Source organism: Helianthus annuus, chromosome 7, assembly GCF_002127325.2.
Source record: "Helianthus annuus cultivar XRQ/B chromosome 7, HanXRQr2.0-SUNRISE, whole genome shotgun sequence".
NCBI lineage: Eukaryota > Viridiplantae > Streptophyta > Magnoliopsida > Asterales > Asteraceae > Helianthus > Helianthus annuus.
The window spans coordinates 96833710-96846649 of record NC_035439.2 but is presented as its reverse complement, the minus strand read 5'-3'; the positions used below and the strand labels follow the sequence as shown (position 1 = coordinate 96846649).

Genomic DNA, 12940 nt, shown 5'->3' with positions numbered 1-12940 from the left:
AAGTTTGAATTGGGTTATTATGCTAACACGTGTGCATTGTATATTTTATTAGGAACTCGGAAGTTTTACCAGGAAATATTATCAGGAAGCTTTTAGTTAAACCCTAAAGTTACAAAGTGAGTCATTCTCCTTTTTCTCACATTATTGTGAGACATTCTTTTTACTTAAAATGCTTTGCAAAACCCTAAATGTTTATCAGTTATACTTACAGTGATTAAGTCTTTGTATTCTGAAATTATTGCCGGTATGCAGGGTTTTGTATACATCACTTGTCCAAAGTTACTATTGGGTGACAGGAAACGTTACTATTGGGTGACAGGATCCAATAGTAATATGACGACGAGCACAGGGGATTGGCCCCAGTCGTAATACTGTTTTGAGTAATTGATAGATATAAACATTGTAGTCGCTCTTGATACTATAAAATATAACAATGTGTCTTTTTATAAAATGGGATGAACTCGCCAGTATTTCTTGCTGATAAAATGTTTTCGAACGCGTTTCGGGTAACTTACTATGAAGGTAATAGAAGCCCGCTATGGAGCACTGAAGGCTTAAATAAAGTGGCTATGATTACCTGAATAAAATAAGAAATTTATGCTTTCAGCAATTAGGGTTTATCCCTATAAAAACATTTGAATGGAACATGGGTTTTAGCCCATGTGTTTAATACTAAAAGTTTGGTGTTTTACAAACTCTGAAATTATTTCCTAATTACGATCCTGATTATTTGTTCCGCTGCAAATTTAATAAACACCGATACCATTTGACTGGTTCACGGCTCCCTCTCCTAGGGTAGGGTCGGGGGCTGTGACCGAAGGTGGTATCAGGGCCACATGTTTAAGACAATTTAGGTGTTCTTTTAATACCTAAAACTTAAACATTTATGTTAGGAAATATAATAACTTATGTGTTATTCTGTGTAAATAAATCTCAATATCTATATTATGATTTTTATGTTATTTTGACAAATTTTGAGTTCACAGTATGAGTGGCCAAAATACATCCGACGCCTATCGACACATGTCTGACTCCGTAATGGATAAAAGTGCAATACAACATATAGTAGCTCAAGGAATAATAGATGCCATGCCATTTATTATCGACGCTATTAATAAAAAGTCGGTAAACGATAATACTATTATAGGTAGTAAACGTACGCACACCGAGTCGAGTCACAACGTTAACAGAGATAATGGTATTCTTATCAAAGCTCCAATTCCTAAACGCAAGAAAACCATCGCTTATGGTTGTTCTTACAAAGAATTCTTGTCATGCAAACCAATCGAATTCTCGGGTAATGAAGGAGCCATTTCAGCCTTATGATGGTTAGAAAAGAGTCAAAGACTGAAGCAGTTTTAAAGATTAGTAAATGTGCTGATGAGGATAAGATCATGTATGCTTCTAACCTTTTCAAGGATGAAGCATTAGAATGGTGGAATACCATTCTTCAATCAAGGGGAAGTGATATGGTCTATAATATGGAATGGAATAATTTTAAGGAAATAATTGAAAGGAAATCCTGCCCTCCTCACGAAAATGAGCAGATAGCCAATAAATTTCTAAACCATAAAATGATTGGGGTAAATTGTCGTGAATTTACTACCAAGTTCTTCGAGTATGCTAGGATAGTACCAACACTGACTTCGCCAGAACCAGTATTAATCTCCCGTTACATCTGGAGATTAACCAGTGAAATTAGGGATATGGTCAAAGCAGCTAAACCACAAACAATTGAAGAAACAGTGGAGCTTGCTAACACTGTGACAGATGGACTGGTACACACACAGGAAGAAAACCAGAAGAAGAATCTAGCCCCGGGAATTACCCAGGAACTACGTTCTGGTAATTCCTACCGTGGGAACGGAACAGGTTCATCCTCCTCATCGCCTTTCTGTAAATCCTGTAAAAAGAAACATACGGGAAGATGTGCGAGGTACTACAACTTCTGCAAGATATTGGGACACAGGGAAGAAGAGTGTAGGAAGAAACTTAATGCCAAAATATGCTTACATATAACAACCCGACTTTTAAAGTCAAAGTCAAAGTCAAAGGAAGATCAGATTGCTATTCAGATCTGTCATTTTTGGCTTAACTATTGCTTGTACTCTCAAACTCGATAATCGATGTATGTTAGTTACCGCTATTTTGTTTTACGATTTGTAATATGTGAAGTAACAATGCGATAAACGCAACTAAACGCTAATCTACTAAATGTTAATCACATCGCTATCGCATCGCAATCGCAGTTATTTGTATTGTTCTATGTGTGTGTTATTGTGTGCTTACTTGTGTGTGCCTCATATGTATTGTTGAGATGATTATTCGCAAACGCAAACGCAAATCTATCGCAACGTAATCTCATCGCGAACTCGAGAACTAAGTAATACTTTTATGATGATTAGGAGTTATGTTATTTGTGTAACTATTGTTTAAAACTATCGCATCGCTTACTCGCAACCCGCTAAAACGCAACGCTCAACGCACGAAACGAAAACGGAAAACTAACCCGCACGCGCCATCCGACCGGATGACCATCCGATCGGATGGCCATCCGATCGAAAGGCCGTCCGACCCGTTTCCTTTGCAGCGCCTTTCTCACCCTCACACTATAAATACCCCACTGTCACATCAACTGTTTATTGATGTGACAGCTCCCTCTGACCCGTGCACTCTCAAGCTCATTTCTCTCTATTCCTCGCGATTCTTGTAAGTTTTCACTCTAAATCTTGTACTTCCATCTTCATCACACACTTTCTCATCATCTCCTCCACCAAATCTCACAATTTCACCATGAAATCACCTGGTTTTGAGCTGTTCTAGGATGACGTCACCATGGTTCCTCATGAACACTAAAGTGTGACCTCATCTCATCAAAAACGGTTCGGATCTAACAGATTTCTACATGTTTTTACAATGATCTCAACTAAATCTAAACATTATCCAACTGATTTCCACTTTTCTTCAACATTCTTAACTTTTTACTCAAAACCGTTAGAATCTAGACTCGTTCGGGCCTTATGATCATTCTCCAGTGAAGTGCCGGTTCGAGAACAGATTACTATCGAAGAGACGACCGATTCACGGGTTGAACATGAAACTTCATCTTGAACAGTGAAGTCTGACCGAATGGGGTGATTCCCGTCCGAGCGGATGAGCTAAACTTAGTGTGGTTTCCATTGTTTAACACGTCATCATACCGTCTCGGTTAAACCGTAAAAACTTTCTAACTTGGCTGAATTCCAAAGTTTTCAAACAAACTGGTTACCCAATCGGATAGCCGTCCGATCGGACGACCCTCCGATCGAACAACTATTCGACTAGGTAACTTGTAATCTCAACACTTAAACTATTTTATAAAGTTTCAAGGAATATCAGTTTCAAACGAATGGCCATCCGACTGAACGGTCATCCGTCCGGATGACCATCCGACCGGATGACCTGATAATTAGAAACACTTCACACTTTTCAAAATGCTACAACGAAAACTTCAAAGTTCAAATGTTTCACAAACACATTTATTCCGTCGAACGACCCTCCGACCGAACCACCATCCGTCCCCATCTCACCGACACACTGTTATATGCACTGTTCAACGCTTACACTATCGTTCTCTGATCAGGCTAACTCTCAAGCGCTCCCTTCAATCCAAGCTTGTGTTTATTTATTAAACACAAACTGTGAGTATACTCGATCCCTTTTTGCTTTATGCACTTTTGGGTGTTACATACGTTACTTATATCAAATCACATCGATCACACAACGCAAACACTTTTTACACGCTAACCGCTCTCGCATGTTATACGTGTTATTCGATGAATGCTTGTATGTTATGTTTACACAGTGACTGTTGCCTGACACCTTAGCAACGATAGTACTATAGTTTGGACTCAGCACCTGTCGTGGACAGGGGTTGTGAAGGGCTTTTCTTCACGTGTCATAGTGGTGATATGTGTTGCGCATTCTACAACTTGCAGTCACGTCCGCGCATATTTCATTGTCGATAGCTTACTTGCTTCACATTTCTACGTGTTAGATGATGGTTATGCGTAAATCGCTTTCGCTACTATATGCTATTAAACTTGTATGCTCACCTTTACACTATGTGTATTGATTTTATTTTAACGTATGTGACATATGTTTAGGATGCTATGTTATGCTTGCTATTATGCAATCAAGTTAGGAGGTCTAGAAACGTCATATTTAAATCTGAGTTGTCGGAACAATTTAATTGTCTTTGAGAAACTATGTCTGTAATAACTGTTTTACTTTATATGTTCATGGTATGGGACGTGAATGCTAAATATATGGTAATTTAATAGTTGTTATGGATTCTCCTGGACAATATGTTTCGCTCAGTGTCACGCCCGATGTTTCCGCCATCGATTGGAGTGTGACACTACAACTGCAGAGAGGCAGGCCATGTCAAACCAAACTGGCCAAAACTAGCTACAACAACTAACAACAAGGAAAAGGCAACAGAAGGACCCAAGAAGAATGCCAGAGCATTTGTACTGACAGCTAAGGAAGCCGAGTTGATTCCGGATGTAATTGCCGGTACGTTTCTCGTTCATGATGTCTATGCTAAAGTATTATTTGACTCTGGTGCAAACCAAAGTTTTATAAATACTACTTTCTGTCAATTACTCAATCAATCACTAATTAGACTTCACCAAGCTTGTATGGTGGAAACGGCAAATGGAAGTTCTATCAACATAAGCGAAATCCTTCAGAAAGGATAGATAGAATTTTTAGGACATAAGTTCACCGCTAACCTTTTACTAATGAATCTAGCCGGATTCGATGTCGTATTAGGGATGGATTGGTTGGTAGCTAATCATGCGCGAATTTTGTGTGATCAAAATTCTGTAGAAGTTCATACTGCAACATGAGAAAGAATCACAATCCAAGGAGACAAGCCGACAGCATCCACAAAGTTCATCTCAGTGATGAAAGCTGCAAGCTACACATGAAAAGTAGGAATAGTATATATGATTTATGCAATCATTAGCACTAAAGGAAAGAATTAAAAGATATTTCCATTGTAAGGAGCTGCCGGGTTTTAAATACAGACATGACTTAGTCAAAGATGTCCAATGTGATGTGCTTAAGTGGGCTGGAATTTCTGCAAAAAAAAAGGAGGCCCCTTTGAATTTCCTGACAGACCCACTTGAATGAAGGTCCACTCTTCGACCGACGGATGTTCTTGTTTTCGATTGGGCGGGAGGGAAACACGTTTGTGTGGACCTTACCGGAGTATCCCCCCTCGTCGGGCTCATGGAAAACCGTTTCGTGGCTGGTCGGGCTATGTTGAAGGCATAATCAAGGAAAGTTGCTAAGCATGACAAAGCTAGTGTTGAGAATCAATATCTCTTCATTCTCTTTGCCTCTGATACTTTTGGTTCCCTTGCTCCTGAAGCTGTTGGGTTTTTGGACAGAGTGCAGAGGGTCGTGAACAACAATTTCTCGACTCCAAATAACCAAAGTTTCATTTTCGCTAGAATTGGATTTGATATTCAAAAGGGTGTTGCGGCGCATCTTGCTGCTCGTTTACCTGCCATCCTTACGTATTTTTTCTATCGCAGTAACAATTGAAGTAACCATGACCATAAATTACAAGTTACAACGGTTCGTGTCATCGAACGAGAGTCAAAACTTGGGAATGATGATGATCCGGATGATGGTACATGGGCTAGACTAGTACGAAGTTTGAGAGAGAACTGTTGTTTTTGGTATAAAGAATTGAGAAATCGGATTTGTCCAAATAAACACAAACATTTTCTTATATAGTGGCAACCATACTCTATAAATAATCAATAACGCTTATGTTTCCTCTGTCCTCAGATCTAACTAACGTTTCCCATGTTGTACTAAAGGTAGACCAACATACTATTAACGATGATTTACAGTTCACTAACACGCCGTCGTCACACAACTGGCAACGAGTGCGCAACAGGCAATTGTTAACATTGGACATTTTAAATACCACAAATATTACACACAAAGAAATCACATGATTATAACTTATAAGTGACTATGATCTCTTTGATGTATCAGTAGTTTGTGATCTAGCTAGTGTGATCTATATTTTGTTATCCTTTTTAGCAATAAACGAGAGATATACGATCGAAACCAGAACAAAAAAATACTGAAAACCCAAGTTTTTATCAAAAAGAAAATACCCATAAATTTACAATGCGGGTTGGTTTCTAGAACACAAACAAGAAAACGAAACGAGTTGAAAGGTAGAACTATAGCCTGCATCAACATTAACGAGCCGCGAAAACTATACCTTATTATTCCCACCATAATCAACCCCTAAAATGCGATTGTCCTCAGGTAGCCGGGCTAAGTTCACGCTCGATATCCTCCAATGATCGCCCCTTTGTTTCAACAACATTACCGCCTATGTACAGAACAGCAAGAAGACAGATGGATGCGAATCCCAAGTACACTTTGCTTATGCCGAATTTAGTTACCACACTCAAGAAATACAAGCCGATCACGAAGTTTGATATCTGCTCAAAGTAAAATATTTTAAATACCAAGTTATACTCATTCCTGTGGAATAAGAACGAACAAAATTAAAATGAATTACCCAATGCATTCCAAGTGACAAAGCAACTGCCTTTGCTCTGATTCGAGAGGCGAAAATCTCGGGTAGTAAAAGAGCAGGGACCGGGCCCGCACCAAGAGAGAATGACAGCACGTACCTGTATAATTAATGTCGGTGAAAATCAAGAATACCAATGGATAATGTTTGTTAGGGCTGCAAACAAACCTAACGTTCGGCGAACATTTCGTGAACCGTTCGGCGGGAAGTTCGTTTGTGTTCTTTTGTTTAATAAATGAATGAACAAGAACAATTAATTCTGTTCATTTAGTTAAATGAACGAACATGAACAGAGACCACGTTCGGTAACGTGTTCGTTTGTGTTCGGTAGTTCATTAGTGTTTTTAGCTTTTATATTTTATTAATGTACTTCGAATTTCCGACAAATAAACATTTAATAAGGATCAATGTATTATACATTCTATTCATGAATTGTGTTGGCTTGTTTCCATTTGTGTTCGTTAACATTAGTTTGTGTTCATTTGTATTCATGAACATTTGTTTGCGTTCGTTGCCTGAAATTAGCAAACGAACACGGACACATTCATTTCCTTAACGAACGAACACGAACATAAAATCTTGTTCGGTAAGCGTTCATGAGCAGTTCGTGAACACGTATATTCCTTAACAAACGAACACGAACAAGGTCTTGTTCGTTCGGTTCGTTTGCAGCCCTAACGTTTGTCATATAGCTACTTGATTAGCTAAAAGTTGAGTTGATTGAACATACAAAACAGTCCCGATAACAGCAAGTGGTCCAGAATACGGTGCCAAAACTTTCCATGTGAAGGACAACGAGAGCAGCAGCATTGAAATAGCCTTGAAAACAAAAAAGGGGCACCAAAGATTACAAAACGTAGCATAGATTTTGGAAGATTATGCAATATAGCATACCATTCCAGAAAAGCTTGTGATCAGAAGACTTTTCCGTCCTTGTTTATCCATCAAAGATGACGCGATCATTGTGCCTGCAAATGCAACGTAATCAAGATATCACGTGTCAGTTGCAAGTTATAACTGTGAATCAGAAAGACCAAAAAGGAAAGGGTGACCGGGTGACTGACCGAAAACATTTGCAGCCCCAACAAGAGCACTGGCTGCCACATCAGATGCAACTCCTGCGGTGCGGAACACAGAGGTTGAATAGTACACCACAGCGTTTATTCCAGCCAACTGTTGGAACAAGAAAAGGGCTGCACCAACACTCACAACTGCCGTACCACATACACGTCAACATTGCATAATCAGATGATCCATAACAACATGATGTAATAAAATAAAGAGTAAAATGCAATTTCCGTCCCTGAGGTTTGGCCAGTTTTGCGAATTTCGTCCAAAGGTTTGTTTTTTCGCATCTGGATCCAAAAGGTTTGAAATCTTGCCATTTTCATCGGCTCGTTAACTCCATCCATTTTTCTCCGTTAAGTCAGAGGTATTTCCGTCATTTTTGCTAACCTGAAGGGCAATTCGGTCTTTTTCACTTTATGTAGAAAGACTGAATACCCTTGAAAAAGACCGAATTGCCCTTTAAGTTAACAATAAAGACGGAAATACCCCTGAATTAACGGAGAAAAATGGATGGAGTTAACGAGCTAGATGAAAATGGAAGATTTCAAACCTTTTGGATCCAGATGCAGAAAAACAACCCTTTGGACGAAAGTCGCAAAACTGGCCAAACCTCAGGGACGAAAATGCCATTTTACTCTAAAATTATGACGTGGTATCTTACTATCTTATAAATGTAGTTATGTACTGATGTTACCTTTGAAATATCGGGCGCTGAAAAGATCAAACCAACCAGCATCTTGTTCTTCTGAACCTTGACCAGACGCACTTAAGTCAGCCATAACCTCTACAACTTTTCCGTCACCATATAACGTTTTTATCGCTTTCTCAGCTTGGTCAATTTTCTTTTGCTGCAAGTAAATATTCCCAGTTCATTAACCATTGTTCACGCCACTAATTTATACATAAATGATCCCACGAAAAAACTAGTTTTTTAGGACTGTAAATGAACCGAACGTTCAGCCAACAATTCGTGAACCATTCAGCAGAAAGTTCGTTTATGTTCATTCGTTTAATAAATGAACAAACACGAACACGAAATTTCGTTCGATAAGTTAAACAAACGAACATGAACAGAGGCTGCGATCGTTTGTTTATGTTCATGAACGTTCAGGTATGTATTCATATATGTTCATGTGTGTTCGTTCATTTAAAGGTTTTTTCATGTTATATTTTTATTTTATTGGCCTTAGTTTTTAAAATTTGAAACCATAGTTATACCATATGCATCCATCAACATCCCTGATCATTTCAATTTCAGTCTGTGTTAAAGGTTGACAAAAATCTTAAGTTTTGTGTTAATTATGTTAAATATTTATTTATTTTTGGTGGATTCTTTGTAATCTTTCTGATGAAAAATGCAGATTGTATTTTTAAATGAATAAGAAACGTTGGTTTATGTTCATGAACATTTGTTTGGGTTCATTTGCGTGCGGTAGGTGTTCGTGAACATCTTCATTTCCTCAATGAACGAACATGAACAAGAAATCTCGTTTAGTAAGCGTTCATGAACATGTTCATTTCTCAATGCCCTAACTTTTTATGCAAAACCTGAACAAGCCAACGGGGAGATTCCGGAGAGATCGCCATTCCTAACGCCAACAGTACAGACGGGACTGCTGCGATTGCAAACATCGTTCTCCACCTGGAAAACAAACATGAAATAGTTACAAACATTTTCCCTATAACACTTGGTAAAACCGTAAAACATGGGATAATAACCATAAGGGGTTGGCGGCTAAGGGTAATCCCGCCACCAAAGCTGCAAGGATTCCGATGCAGATAAACAGTTGGTTGATAGATCCAAGCGTGCCACGAATTTCAGTCGGTGATATCTAAAAAGGAAGGTGTCAGGTGAGAAACGTATATCGGTAAATTTGTTGTTTAATAGTAAGCTTGAAAAAAGTTGTGACGATTTACCTCGGATATGTATAGAGGGACAATAGCAGATGATATGCCGATTCCGATGCCAGCAAGCAAGCGGCCGATTATCATGGTCTGTACATTTGTAGCCGTTGCACTGGAATATATATTTTATTATATGTTTATATTACACGCATATATTATCATCTAAATGGTTACAACGATAAAAAGGCGAAAGAACTTCAAACCAGAAAAATGCACCGACTGTAAGAGGAATTGCATCGAGTAGAAAAGTTTTTGTTCTTCCGAATTGGTCAGCAAGAGACCCGCCTGTAAAGGACCCGACAGTGGCACCAGCGAGAAGCGTGCTAACGATCCATCCTGCACGATAATCACCCATGAAAAATGATCGTGTAAGATATGTAGAACGGTTATAAACGCAACGTGTGGTGAATCTTGCCTTGTAGAACTGCATTATCAGCAATGCCAAGATCTTTTGCAAGATACTCAAGTGCACCATTGACCACACTGAAACAGATACACACCACGAAATTAGAACCGTGAAACTTTTCTTTTACGATATGTCGGAGTTACAAGGTGTAAAGTAGCGTACCCTAGATGATATCCGAACAATATGGCTCCCAGACTAGCAACACCAACATAAGGTAAAACCGATCCGCTTGATTGGCTCTTGACAGGCGTAACATCTCCGTCTACATTATCATTACCCACGCAGCTCGTTAGAGAATTAAAACAGTAGGAAAGTTTTATCACAACAAGTTTCTACCAATCAACTGTTTATATGCAAAAAAAGTCAACAGTTCTAAAATTCTAAAATCTTGCTTTTAATAACACTATTCCCCTATATCAACTGCCTTAATCCCTAATAATATTTAAAACCTCCAATCACTTTCAACTGTTGTAAACAATAACTTAACACAACTAGTTCAGCTACAAAAACTAGGGATGAAAAATTTCATACTGAATACCGGTACCATACCAACACCGTATGGCACTGGTACTGACCAAGCATATACGATACGGTATTTGGTTTTAAATTTAGACAAATTTCGGTATCGGCACCGTGACCAAACATATATGCTATAGTATTAGGTTTTAAATTTAGCTAAATTTCAGTTTTGGTACCAAGTGGGACGGTACCAGCTCGAGACTTTTCACTTTTAACGGTACCGTACCATTTGGATACCAACCGAACATATTGTATTAGGTTTTAAATTTAGCTAAATTTCAGTATCTGTACCAAGCGGTACGGTACCAATTCGAGACTTTTCAGTTTTAATGGTACCGTACCATACTGATACTATATATGGTCCAATATTCGGTTTCGGTTTTAGCTAAATTTCGTTATCAGTATTATGCGATACAATAACAGCACCGATTTCATCACCAACTAAAACAATCAACTAACATTAGGTCAAACACCAAACACTTATACACAGAATTAGATCAACAATAATGTAACTAGTGAACATAAATTCAACAAAACAAACCAGACGCTTGAGCTTTGACTGATCTATGCTTCACAGATGAACGAATCACACTTCCGACGCCGGAACCGGCACCGGAACGGAGTCGCGATCCGAAACTATCATCCCTACCGGTCCCGATCACGCAAACGGTGCCGTTTTTGGTCTTAAACTGACTGGCGGACGAGAAAACCCTAGCACGGTTTTGTAGATGAAAACCAGTGGCACCAAGGTTTATTGCTTGCATTTTGGTTACAGAATACCTAAATTAAAAAAGTAGGATTATGATGTGATATTTGTGAATGTGATGTTTGTAATAAACGAATCAATAAAGAGAGAAAATTACAGCCGATCTGAAACGGAGTGTGCGTCTGTCTACTGGTGGTTGAGTGAGGGAGGGGGTAGAGTCGAAAATGTGGAGGTGGGGTCGGAAGAGTTGTTGTTGTTTCCGTTGCTTTGGTGGCACCGATGGAGTTGTAATTTGTTGTCTTCTTCTGTGATCAGTATGCGAAATTTGAAAACAGAATGGGATTTGGATATGATATGAAATTGAAATCTGGTTGGGTTGTGGATAAATTTGGCGATCCGATGTGTTAGTTAAAAGATTAGTTTATCATTTTCTGATTGATTTTAAATGTTAATCGGTGTTTAATATTTTTAAGAGTAAAATGCCAGTGCATGAGGTTTTGTCACTTTTAGCACATTAGTCCAAAACTCAAACATTTTAAATTTGGGTTTCTGTGGTTTCAATTTTTTTGTCATTTTCATCTAAAATCAAAATTTGGTCAGATTTTTTCAGTTAACATCCAGTTTTTCTGTCTTTTTCCTCCCTTTTAATAAATGACAAAATGGTCTTTTAGCGTTTTATATAACAAATTAAAAACGCTGACCATGTTGCCCTTCATTAAAAGGGAGGAAAAAGACAAAAAACTAGATGCTAACTTAAAAATCTGACCATATTTTAATTTTAGATGAAAATGGCAATAAAACTAAAACCACAGGGACCCAGATTCAAAAGGTTTAAATTTTAGACTAAAGTGACAAAAGTGACCAAACCTCAGGGACCATCTTGGCAGTTTACTCTATTTTTAAAAACTTATTATAAGTTACTCTATATTTTTTTTCTGAATAGTAAAATGCACGGATAGTCCCTATGGTTTTGTAAAGCAACACCTATAGTCCCCAACTTTTGAAAATTACACCGGTGCTCCATGTGGTTTGACAGTTTGTTACTCGGATGATCCCTGGAGTGGATGGAGGTTAGTTTTCTCAGTTAAGTGGATGTGAAATGATAAAACTACCCTTACTATTAAATATAATAACTTAAACATTAAAAGAAATATATATCTTTTTATTATTTATTTAATCAAGTGGGGCCAGACAATCCAAAGATCTCGTGTGACACCCCGCGGAATCTTGTTAACTTACTAGCTTGACAGTGGCTGCGCTTTAACTTTCGGGGCGAAAGTTCTCAAAACTTGTGGATAATGTGACACTTCGGGATTTTCCCAACTAACCTCATTGTATGATACCGTTATACATATATAATTATTAAATAAGAACCTGTTATCTATTTATGTGCATTACGTGATTTATTGATGTGTTATGTGTATTATATAAATAAATATGTGCTAGGTATATGAATAATTACGTACCGAAACCACGGTTCCGACTCGAGACCGCTTGGTCTCGACTCGGGATCTGCTGGATTGGAACTAGTGGGTTGCACCCACTAAATCTGGCCTAAGAACCCACTCGAGACCGCACTAAGCCCGTAGTATGCGGCATATCCACCTGGGTATAAAACACCTAAATACCTAGCAAACATTCCTTTTGTTGAGCATCTATCACATCACATAAATCCCAAACATTCCTTTTCCATTCTCTCTCTCCTCTCATCCTTTCTCTCTCT

The 12940-nt window shown here is 38.4% G+C and overlaps 1 protein-coding gene across 1 annotated transcript; it reads right to left on the bottom strand.

Annotated features, from left to right (window-relative positions):
* Positions 1-6142: 6142 nt before the first annotated feature.
* On the bottom strand, positions 6143-11590 carry LOC110908770 (plastidic glucose transporter 4). The gene is made up of 14 exons (XM_022153746.2): positions 11375-11590; positions 11053-11291; positions 10155-10254; positions 10002-10069; positions 9790-9922; positions 9599-9698; positions 9401-9513; positions 9230-9323; positions 8376-8529; positions 7678-7824; positions 7508-7581; positions 7344-7432; positions 6599-6713; positions 6143-6518 (listed from the first exon to the last, which is right to left on the bottom strand). The coding sequence occupies exons 2-14, from the start codon at positions 11273-11275 to the stop codon at positions 6336-6338; spliced, it is 1593 nt and encodes a 530-aa protein (XP_022009438.1). The 5' UTR covers positions 11276-11291; positions 11375-11590; the 3' UTR covers positions 6143-6335.
* Positions 11591-12940: the final 1350 nt, after the last annotated feature.

Bases quoted from the DNA above. Each gene is read 5' to 3' on its own strand.
- LOC110908770 (XM_022153746.2), bottom strand. From the start codon at position 11,275: ATGCAAGCAATAAACCTTGGTGCCACTGGTTTTCATCTACAAAACCGT. The intron at 10,070-10,154 runs GTACGCTACTTT...TATCTGTTTCAG, and splicing joins TTGTTCGGATATCATCTAGG to TGTGGTCAATGGTGCACTTG. The intron at 9,324-9,400 runs GTTATTATCCCA...TTTGTTTTCCAG, and splicing joins TTAGCCGCCAACCCCTTATG to GTGGAGAACGATGTTTGCAA.